At 42.2% G+C, this 22535-nt stretch overlaps 2 protein-coding genes across 6 annotated transcripts in view; one reads left to right on the top strand and one right to left on the bottom strand.

Moving 5' to 3' along the window:
- Positions 1-8727, top strand: part of RTN4 (reticulon 4) — a 102505-nt gene extending 93778 nt beyond the window's left edge. For all 4 annotated transcript variants that reach the window (XM_032773293.2, XM_032773296.2, XM_032773297.2 and 1 more), the window contains 4 exons: positions 3962-4031; positions 4604-4650; positions 7266-7324; positions 7759-8727. In XM_032773293.2, the coding sequence (XP_032629184.1) occupies positions 3962-4031; positions 4604-4650; positions 7266-7324; positions 7759-7801 (219 nt within the window). In that variant the 3' untranslated portion in view covers positions 7802-8727. The remainder of the gene's footprint in view (positions 1-3961; positions 4032-4603; positions 4651-7265; positions 7325-7758) is intronic.
- A 1805-nt stretch (positions 8728-10532) lies between these two features.
- Positions 10533-22535, bottom strand: part of EML6 (EMAP like 6) — a 360575-nt gene continuing 348572 nt past the window's right edge. For both annotated transcript variants that reach the window (XM_075064408.1, XM_075064409.1), the window contains exons 39-42: positions 16547-16650; positions 14968-15121; positions 14652-14752; positions 10533-11125 (exon numbers count right to left, since the gene is read on the bottom strand). In XM_075064408.1, coding sequence (XP_074920509.1) covers positions 11101-11125; positions 14652-14752; positions 14968-15121; positions 16547-16650 — 384 coding nt within the window. In that variant the 3' untranslated portion in view covers positions 10533-11100. The remainder of the gene's footprint in view (positions 11126-14651; positions 14753-14967; positions 15122-16546; positions 16651-22535) is intronic.

Raw genomic sequence — 22535 nt, 5'->3', positions numbered from 1 at the left:
GCACCCACAGGGAGACACATCTAGAAGAACCTCAGTTACTGCAAGGTGAGTGACTTTCTCGTTCTCATTTCTTGCACTTCCCATTTCTATTTACCTGGTTTCTGTTGTTACAGTAGTCCTCTGGTGAGGTGGTCTAAACAGATCTGTTTCTACTTCTGGGTGAGTTTCTGCAGTAACTATATTCTGACTGCTGCCCCTCCATCTCAATCCTCACACTTAGTGATCCTCTAGGGAAAGAGTACACCACTTCCACAATCAATAAGAGGTAACTGAACTATGGACCACAGGTTGAAAACTACCCCCTACACATAGTCTGCAGACCAAGGGGTCTGCGAACTACAGGTTGAAAACTACTGTTCTAGCCAATTGAACATCTGTGAAATGACCAATGTTACATTTTGATATATAATCAATTACCTTTTAAATTGCCCTTTTAAAAAAAGCAAATTCTCTCCATATATTGTATGTTCTTATAGTTAGCTGTTTGTGAGGCGTATTTTAGCCTTAGATTTATGAGGTAGATTTAAAGCCTCTTTTGGCCAGGACTAAAATCTTGTGGATTTGTCTAAGGAATTAAATACATCATGGAAAAACTTAATCACAAAGGGCTTTTGTCTGGCAAAAAGGTTTTAATAATTAAGGTGCTCTTTAAGGTGCAAGCCCTCATTTGTGATATGAGAATTTACACACCAACTGCTTGTGATGTCATAAACAAAGAATTAGGCCATCGGTTAAGGGAAAAGAATGGACAGCCAAACTGTTCTTGAAGATCTGCCTTTCATTCAGTCATTATTGAATGCAAGAAAAGAGAAAGTTCCTTTCCAAGTAAATATTCCAGTTGCTCTTTAAATAGCTTGGTTTGTGAGCTTCAGGAAAGCTGCTGTTTATCCTCCTAAACTATTATTTCTTTTTCTTCAATTTCTTTTGACATCTAAATAATATTAAAAGAGGCTTATTTGTCTTGGAGGAAAGCTTTAATCTACTTAAACCTAATGCACTTTTTTATTGTATGGTACTTGGATGCAGGCTTTTTATGAAATCAATAAACGGGAAAGTCAGCTTACAAAATTTCATGGCTCTGAAGTAGTTTCTATTGTAGGAAAACTTCAAGATATTGAGGTTTTATGCCTAATAAGGGCCCTGGTGAACAAATGACATTGGCTTATCTATTTAAATAAACATCTTGGGTGTAGAAAATTACATTTATGCTTTTACATGATATTCCATATTACTGAATTTGAAAGTAGAACAAGAGAATAGTCTAGTTTATCATATGTACTTATTCTAACCGTGAAATCTAGGTGTAATCATTTCGGAGATGTTTTGATTTAAACAGTGATGGTTTAAAATGGCATCTAAAGTATTTGTATTGTATATGGTCAAGTTCAAAGGAATTCTTTCAGTTATATCTTCAAAGAATAGCTTTGTAGAGTACTTGCCAGGAAAAGCCAAGGAAGGGAACTTTATTTTATTGGGTGTATGGTTATATAGTGATTCATCCAAAACTCATGCGATAAAGAACATTTCTGTTAGGACATGAATACTGTGGAGCCATGTTGTTACTTGAGTGATGGAGCCCATTACTTTAATTGAACTAGTTCATAGTAAAACAACTTGGAGAAACTGACCAATTTTTTTTTAATTTGCCATTAAATTAGATTACAAATTACTTGTATTATGTAATCAGTTACTAATAATTGGAATAAAGTGGGTAAAGAATTACTTATGGCACTTGGCTCACCCATCAGGATTACAGTAGGAGACAAGAATATCACTGTAACTCATGTAGACAGTGAACTTTAGATCTTATGCATTCATTCTTTCCTGTATGGAACCATGCAGGAAGAACAGTACTATCTTTGTGATAGACTTTGGACTGCTTATGCTTCACTCTGGCTTGGAGCCATAGAAATAAAGGGTTTTAAAATGTTACTAAGAAAAAGCAGCAGCAGTTACTCGATCATAAACTGGTTCATTTATAAGCCAACTCCCCAAGATGAATAAGTAAAAATAGACATTTTTTTATAACCCATTCATAAGCCGACCCTATACTTCAGGGGTCAGCAAACTTAGGCTCCCGGACCATCAGGATAAGCCGCTGGTGGACTGAGATGGTTTGTTTACCTTGAGTATCCGCAGGCACGGAGGTAAACCTAAGTAAACAAAGTGTCCCAGAACGCCAGCTGCGTACCCTGACTGGCAGAAACAGCAGCTGGTGGGGAAATTTTGGGGGGGGGAAGAAGCTGGGAGTCAGGGGAGTAACCCGTTACCACCCTCCACATGACCCCACCCCAAGCCCAGGATCCCCACACTCTCCCCATCCCATCCCTTCCCACCCCACCGTATCTGGGGAGGGCCAGGGAAGGATGTCCCTGGTCTGGCTGGAGCTGCTCCGGCAGACTGGGCAGCGCAGCTGCAGCCTGCTCTGGCTGGCCAGACCAGGTGGCGCAGCCGCAGCGTGTTCCAGCGGGCTGGGCCTGGTGGCACAGCTGCAGTGTGCTCTGGCAAGGCTGGGTGGTGCAGTCACAGCCTGCTCTGGTGGGCAGGGTCGAGCAGCACAGTTGCAACCTGCTAGCCCCAGACCTGCAACTGCTTTGGAGCCTGGGGGAGAGCAGCGTGGCCAGAAGCGGAGAGACTCTGGCCCCGCCTCTTCCCTTCTGGCTCTGCTGGCTGTGCTGCCTCTCCTTGCTTCCCCTGTTGGGGGAAGGGGCTGTGTCCCACCTCTCCCTGTCTGTACCCATTCAGAAGCTGACCCCTTTCCCTGGTGCTTCCTTGTTTTACTAAAAAAAATTTGGCTTATGAACAAGTAGATACGATACTTTTTGGGATCAGTAAACTTCCTTATTCTATCTAGTACCTCAGCGTAAAGGAGATGAATATATGGATGTGAGGCTAAGCTGGGCTCTCGTGTCTTTGGTATATGCTACTTAATTTTAGAAAGTGCTTGTTCCTGCAATAGCGGGTTTTTCACTTTACGTTACTATGATTTTGTGCCACGTCCTTCAGGGTAAGGACTGTCCTTTACTAAACGTTTGTATCGCCCCCAGCACAATAGGGTCCTGAGGCTGCCACTTCTGCAGTATAAATAGTGAAATTGACAAAAGTTTAAAAAATTGTAGATTCAGAGCTTACATAATTTTGGGCTTGCTCTGTGTAGAGCAGGGAGGCTAAGCTTTCTATCCGCAGTACTGCTCCAAGTCCAAACAAAGTCCTGCCTTCCTGATGCACTCTACTGTGCAGAGAGTATGGCTGGGCACAAGCAGAGGATTTGGTCCAGACTGTGTAAGTGAGAGAGAGATTAATTCTGCAGTGTGGTTTATGGATATTATGCCCATAACTCAGAAATTACCGCAATACATGGGTTTCAAGAGTCTTTTTCCTACCAGAATAGACTTATTTTCTAAATTTTTGTTAGTCCAGATTTTTAAAGCTTTTTTGTAACCTTAAAATTCCATCAGCACTTTTAACTCTTAAGGCTTTATGCTTAAATGTTCTGTGCCATAAAATAGAAGATGGTCTTTGACCCCTTCCTACTATGAATATTTAATAAGTGAATCCACACTTGTAAAGTATCTGTACTGTTCATTTAAAATGAAAAAAGAAGGAAAATAAACTTGCCATTTCTTCCACGCTGCATTTCAAACAGCCTGTGCCCTGACACATTACCAACTCTAACACTTCAGTCTGCAGATCATTCAATTCTTGGCCTCCATACTGAGTCAAACCAGCAAAACTGTGGTTGTAATGGTGCTTTTTGTGACGTTGACTCTTGTACAGGGCTAACCAGCTTAATTTCACCAACTCACGTTTTGTTGAGCTTTATACATGCCTTCAGAGCAGGGTTTTGGAGCGAAGCCCTGCCTCAGAGAAGGGTAGTTTTGTTAAAGGCACCTCCCTTAGCGTTCTAATTAACACTTCTTGATTAGACTGTTTATGGCCTAACTGACCTTTGTTCTTTCAGTTTGCAGTGTTGATGTGGGTATTCACATATGTTGGTGCTTTGTTTAATGGCCTGACATTACTGATACTGGGTAAGTGCTTTAAATTGTGTTAAATACTTTGACTTGCAAAATAATCCTGGAAAAGTATTGAAGCCTCTTAAATGCTGTGTGCATCTACTTGCAGTACAACAAAATGTAGGGTGTTGCATGATCTTTTATTTTATTTTTTTTTAGATTGTGGAATTATAAAAATAGTATTTTTGAATTTCATTGTTTGTCCTTAGGCTGCCGACTTTCAGGACAAAACACAACATCATTTAAAAAGTTATATTCAGTTTTGCTCATTGCTTTCCAGGCTGCCTGTAGTTCTTACTTTCAAATTGCAGTGCCATGTATAAATTATATGATGATGCAAAACTGGTTACTGTCATGTTCCGCCGGGATGACAAAGACCTGAATTGTAACTAATACAGTATTGCTACACAACAGCTTTTTCTTATAAGATCCATTTAAATTACAATAACCTAACCATTTTTGCATTTTGATTTAGTTCTTTTTTTGCCTTTTCTAAAAAATGTCAAGACTATGAATTTAAATTTTAAATTTTGGTTGAGTGGCGTCTGTATCTTGTTTGGATTTAAACCCGCTCTGTTCCTTTCCAGCTCTGATTTCACTGTTCAGTGTTCCTGTTATTTATGAGAGACATCAGGTGAGTGCTTAATGTCTGACATTCACAAATGTCTGATTAAAAATTACTGCTGTTGAATCAGAAACACTTAAGAATGAATAACTAGAAATCTGATTTTAGTCTCCTAAACCTTTAACCTCAACACCTGATATTGTTTCTGAAGATTGCCAGTGCAGGTTCCTGACAGTGTTCCAATGACTAGTACAATTAAAGCCCATAGTGCATTGTGCATCTCCCCTCTTCTTTAGGAAATATGTGAAGGCTTTCCCAGCAAACAGTAATTATAAGAGAGGTTTGCTTAGTATGATTTCACCTTCTCTCCCTCTGATCCCAATTTGTTCAGTACTAAAGTAGCAATATCTGAGTTATGTAAAATCTCAGTAAGTACTTTATATAGTTTTTTGAGAAGCCACCTTGGAGCTGGCATTCCAGACATTTATCCCTGAGCCCATGTGATCTGTAGAACTGGCTAACACATGTAGGGGGAGCTTGGCACTGTCTAATGCTCCTCTGGTAAGTCTGTTGAAGACAGTAATTGCCTGGAAGGACAGGAGATTTTAGCAGTACTAGGCAGGAATTGGATCCATCAGGGCATAGAGTAATTGACCAGGGTGAGCACTGACACAAGGTTTCCTTCTCTTCTGAAAAACACCTGTACAATAAAGACCAGTGTAAAGGGGCAATGCAGTGAAGAAGGCAGCAGGGACCAAATACAATGAGGCATACAGTGCAGTTTCAGGATGCTCCCTTCATCTGCTCTCAAACCCACCTGCACAGCAAAGATCACTCAGCACCAAAAAAGAAGGAAGTATCCACAAGATGAAGGGAAGTCACATGGCCCTGGAGGAGGAAGACTGACAACTTACCCAGGCTGCAGGCTTCCTAGTCCCACTGATTTAAATCACCAGCTGCTTGTTGCTTTCTGAAAGTATAAAAATAATCCCTTTAAAATGCCCAACCTCACTTCAGTCTCTGAGGGCAAAGGGATTCAAAGGAACTGAATGAATCCCAGTACATCCTGGCTCCCAGTGAGACATGCTGAAGACAAACAAGGCTCTGCTTGTGCATTCTGCATCAGACTGATCCTGATAGTCATGATGGTATTCCTTGTGCTAAGCCTACAGGTCAAATGATTGTCAGGTGTTTGAGGCAGATTTTTTTTTGACGTTGGAGGGAAGTCCAAATGTTTGAGGTAAATTAATCAAAAGCTTGCAGTTCTTGAAAGTTGGCAACTCAAAGGTTCTGCTGTCCAAATAGTCAGAGGGGAATAAGACCCATGTTTTCATTACAAAGGAATTATTTCTTATAAAAGACAGAGCTCACGGGGCTCTGCAGTGGAGTGATCAAGTGTACCAAAATAATGAGCTTTCAAGAGAGACTCTGCCTTGGCAGAAGCTGAGAGATTTAGCAGTTTTACTGTCAATTTCCAGGGAAATTTCTGAACCACTGGTGAGAAACTCCTACTGGTGATGATATGTAATTAGTAATACACATTTTTATGGTGGGCTCCATCCCACCCTTCTGCAATCCAGCTTGGCTGTTCTGTTTCAGTGGTAATAAACTACTTTTTGTAACATTCTCATGGCGTAGTGACTAGGAGTAAAGCCAGTTGCCATTCAGAGCACATAATTGCATGTGCAGACTGAACTGTTTGGAACCTGTTAAACTCCAATGTGCCAGTCAGCATTCAGTTGATCACCCCCTTCAAAGTGCCATGTGAGCACTAGTAACTGTCCAGGTGTATGTGGAGAATAGCAGAAGGGAACTGCGATATCTCACTTGTTCAGAGCATTGTGCTTCTATCAGTATACGTATACAGAGACCCAATACTGCACTGTCAGGAAGAGCCCAAGAACGGTTGTAACTCTTAATGTATAAATTACCACCTGTTTTGGACCTGTCAGTATAAGTAGTTCCTCAAAATAAAGCAAACCAGAAGCGTGAACAGTACATTTGTTTTTGTGCATACAAGAGTCTTGGTTGTGCACTTTGTGTGGGAGGAGTCTGAAGAAAAGGGACGTTTGAGCTGTTGAGAATTAGACTACTTATATGGAAGAAACACATGCAACACTGGGATATACTGATCATGGTATTTGCAGGTGTACTTATATATTAATCCCTACTGCATCACTTGCATTTCAAAAGCAAATAGTGATGGTGACTTACTGCACGAGCTGGTTAGAATCTAGGAACCTACAGTAGCAGCACCATCCTGCCACTTTGTGTTGCCTGTGGCTGGGAGGGGCAAAGACAAGTGAGATTTTCCTGCAGGTGCATGTATTGATTCAGCTTCCTTTTCACAGTGAGTCTCAGTATCTGTCCATCTGCTATTATTCTGGGAAAGTCTCTTCCTTCACCACACAGCACTGTTTATACTAGAAGCTGGGCTGTTTCATTTACTGGCTGATAGAGTTGCAAACAGAATAGTTTTATACCTGTGATTTGCAAAAAATCATATGAAACCCCAGAATAAACCAAAAAAATGGGCTCTTTGCTTGTCTTAAAATATTTCAGGGCAGTTAATGGAGCATAAACAAATTAGACAAGGAACAGTGATGACTTGCAAGTAGTAAAGCAGCCTCTAGCAGCAGTAAAGCTAAACAACTAACTTTTCTGTTTTCTCTCTTAAATTTCAGGCTCAAATTGACCATTATTTGGGATTTGTGAACAAGACTGCCAGAGATGCAGTGACTAAGTGAGTTTATGTTGGCGGTTTCAAACTAGCTTGTATAGCCTTTTTGATGTACATACAACACCTTGGGTATGTTAAGGAAGCTATATATAGTCATCAAGAGGAAAAAACTTACTTAAAAACTGTGGGAGATTTACAGAATCAACTGATTCCTTGCAGGTCGGTTAAAAATATTTGATGGAAAATGTTTGAATCATGCAATTCTAATAGGAGTCCAAATAAGTGAATTTATATGCAGAGGACTTTAGGCCCTCAGTAGAGCAGGACTGAGTGAAGAGGGATGTGGCAACTTTACTGCCAATTTTCTTATTGTTGCAAATTAATATATCTATGATAATTATCTGTAAACATTGACATTTTCAAGGCTACATTTATGCTATAAATACTGCTTTATTTCCACATTTAAATACCTTTTTAATTTTCTCTCACTCTTTCAGGATCCAAGCTAAAATACCTGGATTGAAACGCAAAACTGAGTAAAAAGCCTGAAGCAATTTCTCAATAGGAGTTCATCTTTCAGGGGGCAAATATTCATTTGAATTACATGGGGGGGGGTCAGGGAATAGCAAAACCTTGACATTGCAGTGCAATTTCACAGATCTTTATATTGTAGCAGCACAGTGTTTGAGGAAAAATACCTGTTTTGACTGCTATGTGTTTCATCATCTTAAGTATTGTAAGCTGCTATGTATGGATTTAAAACTAATCATCTTTGTTTTTCCTGTGTGCAGCACCAGCTAATGCAAAAAATGTGAGAAAGCTGTACATTGTGCTTCATCAGAGGTAGTCTTTCTGCATTCAAGGTAGAGCGGAGGATACTATTTCCCATTTTGTGCACTGTGTATGGTCTGGGTAGGTTGAGGCAGATTTTCTAAAATGAGATGTTTAGAAGAATATACCATTAAGCAAGTTTGAAAAACTGTGGCTTTTTGGTATGAGTGTAGCTGTATTGTGATTTTATTGTTTTATCACTTGCGTGTGTGTGTGTGTGTATATATACACACACACACACATATATATATATATATAGTATTTCACAAAGCTTAGATCTTTAAGCTGCTCCACAGTGCTTGATATTTCAGAAAATGGACTGATTTTAGGACTAGCCATAGCGCACAAATTTGAAAAATAAAATATTTCTAGAAACACTACCATCTATTTAAAAAACAAATGAACTTGCACACACATAAAACTTAAAGCATACACTGTGTTGCACAAACATAATCTGTGGAGCAAATATCTAATTCCTCATACGTTTGAAAATGTTGAGCATTGTTATGCAAGAAACTATAAATGAAAATGTATACACTTGTGGTTTAAGCTGTATTGAACTAAGTCTGTGGAATGCATTGTGAAATGTAAAAACAAAAAAACTAAGTATCAATAAAGCTTATAGACTTAAAGAATTTTGGTGTTTTGTCTTGAAGAGACTACCAGATTATAATACATATCTTTATTACACAAGTCAGTCAAGCATCTGTCTTATGTAGTTCAGTACTTTGGAAAATTGAGAGAGATACGTAGTTGGTCCAGCAATTTTTCAGGATAACTTGTTGATTCTACTACCTTGACTGTAAAAATAAAATCAATGAAAATAGATAACCAAATTTATTTGACACACGGGTTTTCAAACAATTATTTGACCGTTGAAAAATAAATTCATGCATTAATATTGTCATATACAATATAATAATACAGCATTACTTCTGAACATATTATATATAAAAACCAAACCACATAAACATATACAAATCATATTTATTTAAATGTTTTCCTGATAGACACTATTGCTCTTAAATATTTTTCACAGATAACCATTTAGCAATTCATTCCATCACACAATTATTTTTATTCAGGATACAATCAACGTGAAAGGCCAACATTACAACATAGGCAAAGAAAATGCTCACCCAACATGGTTACATTATCTTAATACAGAAAAGATTTCTTAATTTTTTTTTATTTTTATTTTTTAAGACTACATGGGGTCTCCTATTATGTGTCTGACAAACTGATCTTTTGCAGAGTATTGTAAGGCAATAGTTCCATTTATTAAAAAAAAAAAAAATCACTAAGCTTCCTCAAGCACTTGTGTTAAATATATATTCATTACATTTTCATAATGCGTGCCTTCTCTCTTTTCTACGATATTTTATAGCCAATAGCTACCTTCTTTTTAGAGATAGGCAGGAACCAGAATTTCCATTATTCAGGAAATTTTGTTTTGCTTTGGAACAAAAACAAGATTTCCTATAACGCACATTTACTTAAACACACGTACGTATGTACGTTTGGGTCAATCAAACATTTCACTTTTTACATTTGTTTATAATATGAAATATATACCAAAATGAAAAGTTGTTTTGTTTTGGAATGAAAATTCAAAATGGAGCATTTCCACTGTGTGGTAGTTTAGACTTTTTTAAAACTAAATTTCACTGAAATAGACAATTTCTGTCGAAAGATTTGGTTTTGAAAAAATGGCATTTTCTGACAAAAATGTTCCATTTGAATTTTCATTCAATTCTGTTTATTTTTGTTAATGTCACATACATGTTTCTAAACAGCATATGACTGGTTGCCGGATTAACCTAATCTCTTCTTACTGCTTTACCTGTCATTCATTATGTACAATTAGCACATCTCCGAGAAGCTCTTCCTGAGTAAAAGATGGGAAATGGTGCTTCTTGGACTCTTGTCCAAAGCAATTTACTAAACTTTTACTGTATACGTAGTCAAATATAAAGCACAGACTCAAAGAGAGGGAGGAACACAAGAAGATAGCAGTATTTTTTAATGATTCCGCCCCCTCCCCCCAAAAAAAGTCCTTTGTACCCATATCATCCCTCAGAGTTGAGCTTAAATCCTGGCCTTGACCTGCTACCTTCATGAGCCAGATACATTCCGCCCCTTAATAGATTGTTCATGTCAGTGACAAACAGGAGGTTCAGATAATTGCTTGTATAACAGTATGTATGTTCTTTCTGAAGGAAACATTTTGGAATTCAGTTGTGACAGTATTAAGAATAGTACCAGCAGAAAATGGGTGACCATGTCAGATCTGGAAAAAGTGTTTGTGTGAAGCCCTCTTCAGGATGGAAGTTTATAGCACCATATCTAGAAAGCTGACAGTGGTGGGAGGCCTATTCGCAAATTCTTTCAAAGGCACTTCATGGATAGAAAACTTTGCAAATTAAATGTGTTCTTTTAAAAAAAATAGTGAACTTTAAAAATGTGTTACTTGGTTCATTTGGTTATTCAATGTGAATGTGAAACCCCCTGTGGTCATTTTAAAAAAATACAAAGCCTTACTCACAATGCATAAAATTCCAAACAAGAGTTTTAACAGTTGTGTTAAAATGGGAACATTCCTGAAGGAAGGTGTAAAGAAATGATTTTACAGATTCACAAATTAAATGCTGTTACATTTTATGATTACTGACTCTTTCAAAAGTTTGTTTGTTTGTTTTTAATAGTTGTAGTTGCTTGGAATAATTAAAAAATATTTAGCAAAAGCAGTTTAATGATTGAACTGTTCATTGCTGAGACCTAGGAACAACTTTTAAAACTTCAGCTTCCATCATAAAGGCATCACAGTCTTTCAAATACAAGATTGTAGTAGCACTCAATATTACTACACTCAGATTCCGAAAGTGTGTAATCCATGCAGCATTTTTGTTAAGAAATTAGAGCAGCCAAAGCATTGTGGACTGGTGTGACTCTTCACTCCTCTGCAGTCACATGGTAATTGCAGCACCAGAAGCAAGGGAATTCCTCTTTCAAAGACATCTCCACACAAATACACTAAAAAAAAGTTAATTGGTGATAAAGTTGTCTTTAACAATTAGCACTAGAATAATACTGTACAGATTGCAGGTTGTGTTTGCAGCTTCACCACTTGTGGGAAAAAAACCTTTCCTTTTACTCCCAAACTGACCAGATTTAGTATGGATGTCAATAAGAGAAAATGACTAAGGAGCCCTATGATACATTTTTGCTCAGTCACTTTTCAAAAAACACCACCACTCCCTTATTCATACAACAACTGTAAACATCTAGTATGTGGGGGTTTTTTTTTTACTTTCAGCATTTGCTCACAAATTATCCAGCTTGCTTCAGAGAAAAGTCGGGCTGGTACAATGACTAAATTTTAATCTTGGCTGTACCCCAACTCATTGTGTGCCTTTGGGCAAAGTCACTGGTGTGTTGACGATCACTTAATAGCACATTGTAAACTGCTCAACAGTTACACTTGAACCAGTATTTGGTTTTCTGAGTCATGAAAATATGCATATTGCCATAGACCCAATAGCATTTCCTATGTGGAGCAGATCAATTTGTCCTATCTGTGAAATTTTCCTCTGAATGAGCGTCGCATGCATCTGACGAAGTGGGTATTCACCCACGAAAGCTCATGCTCCAATACATTTGTTAGGCTACAAGGTGCCACAGAACTCTCTGCCGCTTTTACAGATCCAGACTAACATGGCTACCCCTCTAAATGAGGTTCATACAGGAGATGCAGACTAAGCATCTGTGAATAACTGATAGGAAAGATTTGCCTAATCTCCAATCTGCTAGAGTTGTCGTATCTCTGGGAATCAGTTTCTACCAGCACTTTCATTTTTGACATTTCAAACATTGCCTCATCTCACTATCATGGTCTACGACAACTGATACTTAGGGAATGGCTACACTCGAAACTTCAAAGCGCGGCCCCGGGAGTGCTGCCGCGCTTTGAAGTGTGAGTGTAGTTGCAGCACCAGCACTGGGAGAGAGCTCTCCCAGCGCTGCATGTACTCCACATCAAGGGGGTTAGCTTGCAGCGCTGGGAGCACACTGAAGCTTTACAGCGCTGTATCTTGCAGCGCTCGGGGTGTTTTTTTCACACCCCTGAGCGAGAAAGTTATAGCGCTGTAAACGCCAGTGTAGCCATGGCCACAGCAATACTTCAGCTGCCTCACAATGGCCTTTTACTTACTCCTTTTGCCTGTGCTAGGTCAATAGCTACTTCCTCTTGCAGCCTTCCTGCTTCTCATCTACATGAACTTAATTGTGTTATGGGTATGGTTAGTTGCTCATCCATCAAAACACTCTAGTTACACCTTACATTTCACTGACATTGCTTACTTTTCTGTTTGAGCTGCATTGCTATTTTCTGGATCTCTGTATGGCTCCACTAAGCTCCTGCAATTTGCCATTTAGCCATATTTGGAGTTTTCGTGCATTTCTGCTTACCTGTTTTTTGAGGATTATTATTAATAATAACAATCATATGCATTATACTGAATAGGAGCCCCACTCATAGACCAGTGCTTTCCTGCCTCTGGGCTATATAACCTCCAATCCGTCCTCTGCCTGATTCAGAACAGAGACTTCAACCCGTCTCCCACCTGAGTGCCCAACATCCTATACAATGATTGTGGGGGGGCATTAGGCAGCTGAGAATGGGATCCAAAAAGCCAACAAGATGAGTGGGAAGACACCAAAGCTAATGAGGAGGGTGTAACCTAAGCCTAAGGGCTTGTCTACATGGTGCATTAATGTACACAAGCCAGGTGTAAATACTATGGCTGACCAGTGGGTCACACACTAACTGGCCCTGTGGAACCTGCTGGCTTGCTCTAAGAGTTCCTGAGTGTATCCTAGCATTGTACTGGGCTGAAGGGAGACCCTTTGGTAGACTCTGCCCAGGATTCACAACTGGGGCCCCTATCCTGGAGTTAGGTACTGAAACTGTTTGTTTTGGAAGAAATGCTGCTGCTGCATTATGCCCCCACGCTCTTTTACACTTTAGTCCAGAGGCTAGGACACTGATGTGGGAGATGTGTGTTCAGTTCCTCTCCTGCTAACGTGGAGAAGGATTTTGGGTCTCCCACCTCTCAGGAGTATGTCTTAGCCCCTGAGCTATAGGATATGCTGGGGTGGGTCACTCTCAATTTCTCCTGTTGGAGCTGTTCCACTGTGGATAAATTATTAAATGAATAACCATACAGGCGCTGGGCCAGCAGAGTGGCTCTATAGTCTAGAGTAGGGCACTCCCCTGCAGGTGAGAAACCTAAATTCAACTCCCTTCTTCCCCTCAGGCAGAGGGGAGAATTGAATCTTGATCTCCCACACCTAGGTGACCAGATAGCAAGGGTGAACAATCGGGATGGGGGGGGGGGTGGAATAGATACCTACATAAGACAAAGCCCCAAATCTTGGACCTGTCCCTATAAAAGTGGGACATCTGGTCACCTACCCACACCCCACATGAGTGCTCTAACCATGGACTAAAGGTTATAAGGAAGAGTGCCTCCTTGCCAGCTTATGGGGGCTTAGAATGTGCTCTAAGCATGACTCCTGCTGGGATTTAGGTTCCAAGCTGCTGGGTGGTGTCTGGACTTAGCTGCTGAATTTTGGGTGGGTGCTTTGGGGTCTTTTCCATCAGAGATGTAGGCATCTAGGGACTTCAGGTGCCTCTAGGGCAGTGGTCCCCAATGATTTTCATAGGTGTAGCTCCCAGGGGCAGAAGGGCAAGGGGGCCAAGGCTGGGGGTGGGGGCGTCACAGCTGGGAGCGGGTGTCGGGCCGGGAATGGAGCCACAGCTGGGAATGGAGCTAGGAGTGGGCCTGGGGGGCAGAAGCCATGGCTGGGCCACAGTCAGGGGTCAAAGCGGGAGCCGGGAGTGGAGCCATGGCCCGGGGCTGAGACTAGGAGCAGGGCTGAGAGTGGAAGCTGTGGCTGGGCCATGCTTGGGGGGGTCAAGGCTGGGGCCAGGAGTGGTGCTACAGCTGAGAGCCGGGGCCGCTGCCGGGACTCTGGCAAAGCTGGGGTAGGAGCGGGACTGGGTGGTTCTCCCTCCTGGACCCCCTGTGGGGGCTGGCCCAGGCCTTGCTGTGTCCCTCCCTAATGTTCCTCTGCACTCCTCTAGGGTGGGTGTGCCCCACAGTTGGGGCCCACTGCTCTAGGGTAAGGGGCAGCTGAGCAGGGATTTTGGGAATGACAGTGATGCCTTTGGGACTTTACCCTGTCATGGTTAGTTTAAAGCCAAAGCATGAGGTTTGCTGTTCCTTATAACTTTTTATCCTGGTTTGTGATCTTTGAGGTTGTCATTCATATTATTTTTTCTTTAAAATGTGTTAAATTTTCTGACCTATGTTTGTTAAGCGTGACAGCCTTGATAGCCAAGTACTGAGAGTGTTTTAGCCTAGTCTTTGTGTTCCTACGTAAATGGAGTTTGGATGCTGTGTGGAAGCACGCTCTGAGAAGATGCTAAACACAGTGCTGCAATGGGGGTGAACCATACCTGTTTACAAAATTCTTGATTAGTAAAATAAGGAGTTACCTGCAGTCATCTCCTCCTGTACTTATAACATACTTGTCATCATGAGAAAAGCGTATGTTGGTAACATGAGCAGAGTGACCAAAATAACGCTTGTGTTTTGCCTATTAGAAAGAAGACAAAATATTGCAGACAATAAACCAACTATTACAGCCGTTAAAACCAAACAAACCCTATGTTCTTTTGGAAGTATATGAAAATACACATTTCATTTAGTGTAATACACTTCTAACTTACTGGCACTTCTTTGCCTTCAGGCTGTTATTAAACACAAAACTTAGCATCTTAGAGTAAAATCAAAGCTAAAATGTACACTTACAAATTTTTCTGTACATGGAAAGTCAAAAAGTTTCACTAGACCAAAATCATCTCCTGTCACTATATTTAAAGCAGCATGGGTCACACACGCACAGTTGACATCTGCTTTATCAGCATTTCTTGGCCAAATCCCAATGACTTCATCTCCAAGAATGCTGCTCCAAAACATAAAAAAAAGAATATCGTTATGAAGAAGCATGGGCCACTAGCTCTTCTGGACCAGTGTTATGGGCATAAAGGTTGGCTTTACAGAAGGACAATGGTGGGTGCTCTCCCTAGGGATTCACCTTGTCCTTGTGCATTATTGCACCCAAATGCATCTTCATGGTATAGAGAGAGCACCCCATGTGCTCATTTTCCCTCATGCCCTAGACCATAACACAAGCCCCCTCAAGATGCACAAACTCACCCCTCATGAGACACCAGCCCCCCTCATGTGAGATATAAATACATCCTGCCTCAGTGAGACACTCTTCCTTTCCCCCACATGTATGCTCCCACCCACACTGAAATTTTATAGCAGTGATGTCTCCTAGTAGTACTCCTTTCCTGGGCCCTAACTACTCAAGTGAGGGGATTATTGTTTGTATCTAGAGTGTTTCTTAAAATAGCTGTTTTTTCCTCACTTAGAATGTTTGCCTACGTATCAGCTGTCAAATATATCTGCACCCTCTCCTACATTCTCTGACAGAATAGGCCATAATAATTACATTGCAGTCTTGTGTTTGCTTGATAACAAAGCTGTAAGAGCGCATGTGATATTCAATCCTACACTTGTTCCCTAAGAGCTAAGCTTGTGTTTATTGTCATCTCACTAGATACTGGCAGATCTTCTGATTAATGCCTGTACCAACGGCATTAGTATAGTTCATTATTTATTACAGTTTTAAACAATACTGTAATTAAAAAGCCAAAGAGGGTAAACTGGCCGCGCTGTTCAACCGACATTACAGCTCTGTCTACACTAAGCGTACAGCCATGTATTTTTAATCATGTTGTAACTCAATTATAATAACCATAAGTAGCGGCCATGCAACGGCTTTTTCATAACATGACCATGTCAGCCCTGCTGCCTTTCTAGCCACATCTACCATGCTGCCTAACTGTGTATGTATTGGTGCATTGTGGTAAAATGTGGGAAGTGACTGCAGAGTGCCTCAGCAAGGGAAAGAGTGACTGAAGGGCTACACACAAAGTGGCACCAGCAATGCATAAAGCAATGCATTCTGGCATATCAGGCAGCTCAGCTGGCTGGGAGTAAAGTGGATTGGTCAAGAGTGATTACACAGATGTGGGTAGGGGATAATCCTGAGTACCAGCCACATTGGGTGTGTGAGTACAAACCATGTACGGAGGCAACTGTGACACCAACTAGTTATAAATTCATTCTAAAAGTACAGTGCAGACAGGGCCTTCATATAATAGTTTTGCAAATCTAAAAGAGGCCAAAACTCTGTGAATCCCAGCACTAGCTGCACTTTCATAACAGTACCTTCACTTATCCTATTTCTGTAGTACAGAGTCATGCACAATCAGTTGCTTGTAAAAACAAGTTCTTTGGTTTTTAGACATTTCATCACCTTGTCCATGTGGCCCATGTGATCTTTTCTATTAGTGTGGCATCTACCACTTGCTTTCCCAGTGGCACCTCATGAACCTGACGTTTATAGGCACCGGTTGATACCTGAATGTAGAAAGAGTATGTTAACTTTTCTATAAATGTATTTTGATGTTATTTCAATATTTAAAAATTAAAAATTTATTTCTTAACTGTAATGGTTTCCAGAGGGACAATATAGTAATTTACCTATATCTCTGGGTTTATAGCTTTCCTTGGACTTTTGTAATTGAGTTATATACAATATAAGCTAATCACAACAAATTTACAATATGAACTAATGATTTAGCTGTTGAATGATCAGCTCATACTAATAATCCATTGCTGATGAATAATCTCTCAATCAGATTATTATCTGTACTATCTCACATCTTCCTGTCAAAGTTGACAGCATCAAAGACACCTTGGAAGGAAAACATGAACCATTTGGGTTCATGTACTTTAGTACTGTTGACTTGGACAAAAATATGTGAGATACTGTATATTATCTGCACCAATTTGATTGTGAGATTATTCACCAGCAGTGGATTATCAGTATGATCTGATCATTCAACAGCTCTGAGAACACAAGGGAAACTGCTGTGGTACTAAAACTGTGAAACTAACTTTGCTTCTAACTAATAGAGAGCTTTTGCATAGCTACTTGTTGCTAGCAGATCCTCTTGCTATGTAATGATATTGCACTAGGCTCAGTCTTAGAGAGATGGCATTTTTCATACAGTATCTGAGAGTAAAGAGAAGGCTTTATACTCTCAGCTTCCGTAACAAAATTTATAGGTCAAAACATTGCTGGCCCCTTGAAGCAGTGCAAGGTAAAACAAAATCCCCATTCCCTGAGTCCCCTTGCAAGAACTAGCTACCCTAGCAGTCCTTATGCAAGGACTACTACTCCTTTTATGATTCCAAAGGGGCAATGACATTTATGAAAGACAAGGATCTGCCCCCACTCCCCTTACTTTAGATAGCATAACTGCCCACCTGTGGAGAAGAGCACATGCTGTACCTCCCCCTTAAAAGGAGTAGCAACACATTTGGGAGCTTCAAAAGATGTCATGCACACTACCTCATGCAGCTCCCTGTAGCACAACATCTTTAATGATGATCAGTGCTCTAAAGGCATATTTGAGCCCTAAGGGTACAGAGTACTTGTGTGTGTGTGTGTGTGTGTGTGAGACCAGCCTTTTTCTGTAAACTTTTCAGAACATAATAGTGAAAGAATGTTGTGACAGGTTGGACACACACACCCTGGGATGTCACCTGGTGTGCTGAGATACCCCTGAGTCTACCTGTTCTGCCAGCATGGGCCCTCTTTAACCTGACTTGCTGAGCCAGGCTCTTAAAAATTCTCTAACACACACAGAGGCAGGGTACCACACCCAGCTGCAGATCAACTCTGGGAAGACTCAGCCTAAGGGACTTGCTCCAGCACTCAGATGTCCACCTCCCTTGGAGTACAGAGCCAAAGATATATTAAGAAATTCGCCCCCTCCCTCAGTGTGGAAGAGGGGGTACACAACTACAGCCGGATAGCTCTGATGGCCCAGCAGCAAGAGACAATGGACTGTAAAAGAGCTTTTGTCTTCCTATCAGGGCCGTCCTTAGCCATAGGCAGAACAGGCAGCCACCTACGCGCACCACTAGGTGGGGCCGACCGCTCTGCTGGAAGCCGGGCAGATGGTAAGCAGGTGAGCATGTAAGGCAGGGTGCTGGGTCCTAGAGAGAGACAAATGCAGCACGTCTGAGGGAGGGGATTGCTGTGGGGTCTCTGGAAGTGTGAGGGAGGAAAGCTCACCTGCAGGGTGACCGATGTCCTGATTCTTGTATGAGGACGTTCCATGGGGTGTTTTTTTTATATAGGCATCCATATTCTCCCCACCCCCATCCGTTTTTCACCTTGCTGTCTGGCCACCTAGCTGTGTGCATTGGTCCTATATCAAGACAAAGCCCAAATATCAGGACGCCCTTTAAAATGAGGAATCTGGTCTGGCCAAACTAGCTGGATAAAGCGCGTTCTCTCCCTGGGCTGGCCTATCCATCTCATCCAGGGGGAACTGCCCAGGGCAGAATGAGCTGCTGTGGCTTTCATGGTGCCCGTTCCCTGAGATCACGAGTCGACTGTACTGAATTTCACTATGGTCGTGTGGCTGGCGGTGGGTCCCATTGTGCGTTGATCGACCTGAGGTTTGCGACTGCTGTGCCACTCTCACACCCAAGAGGTGATTTGGGGTCCTGCAGTTTTCCACCTATCTCTCCTCTCTGCAGCTTGGACCAGCAGGCTGCGGTGAGCCAAGCTATGAAGCAGTATTCGTGTTCCATTTAAGATTGTCATTACGCAAATTTGTCCACAAAAACGCTTGCTAACAATCCGGAATTCATTTCAATTTTTTTTTGAAAACAATATCGCACACAAACCAGCAATTAAGTTGACCAATTTTTGAAAGTTTGGTAAGGGAAGGAGTGGGCCAGTGTGTCATCAGAAACAAAAAAATGTGATGACTTTCCTATAGCCCTAGTTACTGGCTAAATAGGAGCCCTCCAACAACTGTAATATACTCACTCCTTTACTAATGTATAGGAAGGGTCGGCACCTATGGCATCATGTGCCAAAGGTAGAGCACACGACTGATTTTGATGGCACGCAAGCTGCAGCCTGATGACGGAGCGCCACCATGTTCCTGGGGTTCGGCGGCTGCCCATTCCACCCGGGTCTGGTCGCTGGCCCACTCCAGCAGACCAACTGCCTGGCCTGGGGACCCCAAGAACCCAGGCTGGCAGCGGCCTGAGTAAGCCGCGGCTGAGACCCTGGCTGAGCCACTCAAACCCGCTTCAGCCTGGGGTTCTCATTCACTCAGCGTAGCGGGCTGGAGAGACTAAATTCAACGAATAGACAACAAGAGCATCACTATGACAAAGTGCAGAACCTAGAGCATGTGTTAAACAGATAGCTAAGGTTATGCTCTTTTTTACCTGTAAGGGTTAAAAAAAGGGAACCAAAACCCTACAGAGGACCAATCAGGAAACCGGATTTTTCAAGCTCAGGAGGGACTTTTGGCGTGTGTGGTTTCTTGTCTTGAGCTCTAGTGTCTTACGGGCTCTGAGAGAGGATCTCTCTACATTCAAGCTTTCTAATCAGTTCTGTTTCCGCAATGTAAGTACAGGTATAGACAAATATACGTTTTTATATTGTTTGTGTAATTTAATATGTGTGTTGTTTGCTGGAATGTTTCAATTGATATTTCTTTTGAATAAGCGCTGGTTATTCATTTGTTGTTTTCTTTTAAGGCCAATGACACCTGTATATTGCACCGTTTAGACAGAGACCATTTTAGTCTTTTTCTTTCGTTTTATATAACGCTTTCTTTTTAGACCTGTTTGTGTTTTTCTCTGGTTAAGGCTAATGACGAAGGGAGGGGGGAAATCTCTTCGTGTTAGATACAAGCTTGAATTTGTAGCATTCTGGGAGCGGGCAGAGACACTGATTCTCAGTGTTGTATTATCAAGGATATGAACATAGAGTGCTCGTCCGGCCATCAGGAGGGAAGCCTGAGGAGAAGTAAGAAAGACAAGGGAGGGGGGTTATTCCCTTGTGGTGAGACTCAGGGCAATCTGAGGAGTTTTGGGGTCCCCCAGGGAAGTGTTTGGGGAGACAAGAGTGAGCCAAACACTGGAATTTTTGGCTGGTGGCAGCCGCTAATCGATCTCAAGCTGGTAAATAATCTTAGAGGACATGGTATGCGTAGTACCTCATATTTGAACTCTAGGTCAGATTGAGGATTATTATCTGACAAGTGGTCCCACCTTTCTCATCTGACTGCAAGACGAACGTGGAAGCAAGTGAGATTGATCCCAGGTTTTTCTCTCCACTCCTACACTACACTGCCGTTTCCCCGATTTAACCCTATGTTATTATCTCATTATTGGCTCCAAGGCCAGGCAAAATTTAAACGGTAAAGTGTGTTGCACGTCAAGTTGCGATACTATATCTGTTTGGGGCGAGTAGTTATAATATAATAATTATTATATACATAATATGACAAATGTGGGTGGCAGAGAGTTAAATTAAGCATGGTTGAGAAAAATGATTCAAGCATCATTTTTGATAAAATTACTGGTAGTGAGATTTTTTCAGTGTCAAACAAATCACTTTCTCGACATAATTCAAATTAATTATCTGTTTTGAAAGTGTGTTATTTGCGTCCTGAGTGACAGGAAGATCAGGCTGATTGTCTATCAACTATTAAGCTTTATTGTTTGAACATTTAAAACGAATCCTCTCCGCATTCCAAACAGCATTCTTTATGGCTTTAGTTTCTGGATTCTTCACCTTCATGTATTATTGTGGGAAGAGACTTCAGGCACAATGTCTAGATGCTGTGGTGGAGTCACAAGAGCCGCTAAAATTTTGTTTTTCTTCAGACAGTACACTGGCTCACAAAGTAGTGAGCAATGATTGAGATTGTCATTAGAGTGTTTCTGATACCGTGATTGCGCCAAGCTAGCTTTAAATCTGCTAGTTCGCATACAGAACAGTAAGCACAGCAGTGCTCCGATAGATTCCATTGAAGCTATTCTCGTATTATTTAGGTTCCCCATTCCAGTTGATCTGTTAAGGTTACCACGACCAACCGTTGACAGAACGGGGCCTAAGGGCCCGCCGAGCAAGGGCGAGGGGAGGGGGGGGGGGGGGGTGGAGGCTGCCAGACAAAGGACGCGTGGCAGTGGACGAGCATCCGCCAAAATGCGGCGGAATTCGGAGCATTCAGCGGCGAGCGCCTCTGGATGACGCTTGCTTATCAGCAAGCAGAGCGGCGTCATCAGAGGGTGCTCGCCGCCGAAACATGCTGCCGAATTTCGTGGCGCCTTTCAGCAGATGCTTGTCCGCGAGATGGCCAGAACGCAGGTGACACTGGAGACCCCTGCGGTCGCCATGGCCACCCAGGGCACCGCGCTGGGATCCCCTGAGCCTAAGAAAGCCTCCTGAGCACGGCTATTGTTTTTGATTTAAATGGCTTGCACTGTATGAAGAAAAGACTGGTTACTCACCTTTTAATTGCATTGGTCTTCAAGATGTGTTGCTCATATCCAATTTCGCGGTTAGTGCGCCGCCGCGTGCACGTTCGTCGGAGACTTTTTACCCTAGCAACACTCAGTGGGCCGGCAGGGCGCCTGGAGTGGCGCCGTCATGGCGCTGATATATAGCCCTGCCGCCGACGCGCTCCTCAGTTCCTTCTTGCCGGCTGCCTCGACCAGTTGGGGAGGGGGCGGGTGTGAATGATATGAAGCAACAATCTCGAGAACAACCGTTACAGGGTGAGTAAACCGTCTTTCTTCTTCGAGTGCTTGCTTCATATCCCTTCCAGTGATGATTCCCAAGCCTTACCTAGGCGTGGAGGTGCCGGGAGACCATTGCGGAAGCAGGCCACTGACCGAAAGGCTGGCATTTTGTTCTCTCGATTGGTTAACCCAGCCATAGGCGATGTAAGGTGTGCTACGGACGGGGGACGAACCAGGTAGCCGCCGGCATATGTCCTGGATGCGGGACGCTGGCAGCAAAGCAGAGACGAGGTTATGAGCCCGAGTAGAAATGGGCTGAGTGATCGGCCAATTGGGGACGTGAACCCAGTCAATAGCGAGTGTGCGGGATACAAAGATGTACCCGCGATGAAATTCGCTGGGAAGTTATAGGAGACCTTTCATGACGCTCCGCCACTCCTAATGAATAAGTTGGGCGAGTGTCTGAAGGCATTAGTCCTGCTGTGGTAGAAGCGGAGGCCCGGCGCGACCTCCAGGGGGTTGGGTGTAAGGGGCTTGTTGCTGGTCTCGGCGGGATGTGTGCGGCGTTCGGAAGAAGACCGCAGAAAAAACTTTGTGATTACGAATGAAATGGTGAGACAACCTTCGGAAGGAAGACTGGGAGGGGGGGGCGTTGGTCGTAGCTGCACTATTCTTCT

This window comes from Chelonoidis abingdonii, chromosome 3, assembly GCF_003597395.2.
Source record: "Chelonoidis abingdonii isolate Lonesome George chromosome 3, CheloAbing_2.0, whole genome shotgun sequence".
In the NCBI taxonomy this organism is placed as follows: domain Eukaryota; kingdom Metazoa; phylum Chordata; order Testudines; family Testudinidae; genus Chelonoidis; species Chelonoidis abingdonii.
The sequence above is the reverse complement of the archived record's forward strand: the minus strand, read 5'-3'. Positions and strand labels throughout refer to the sequence as shown.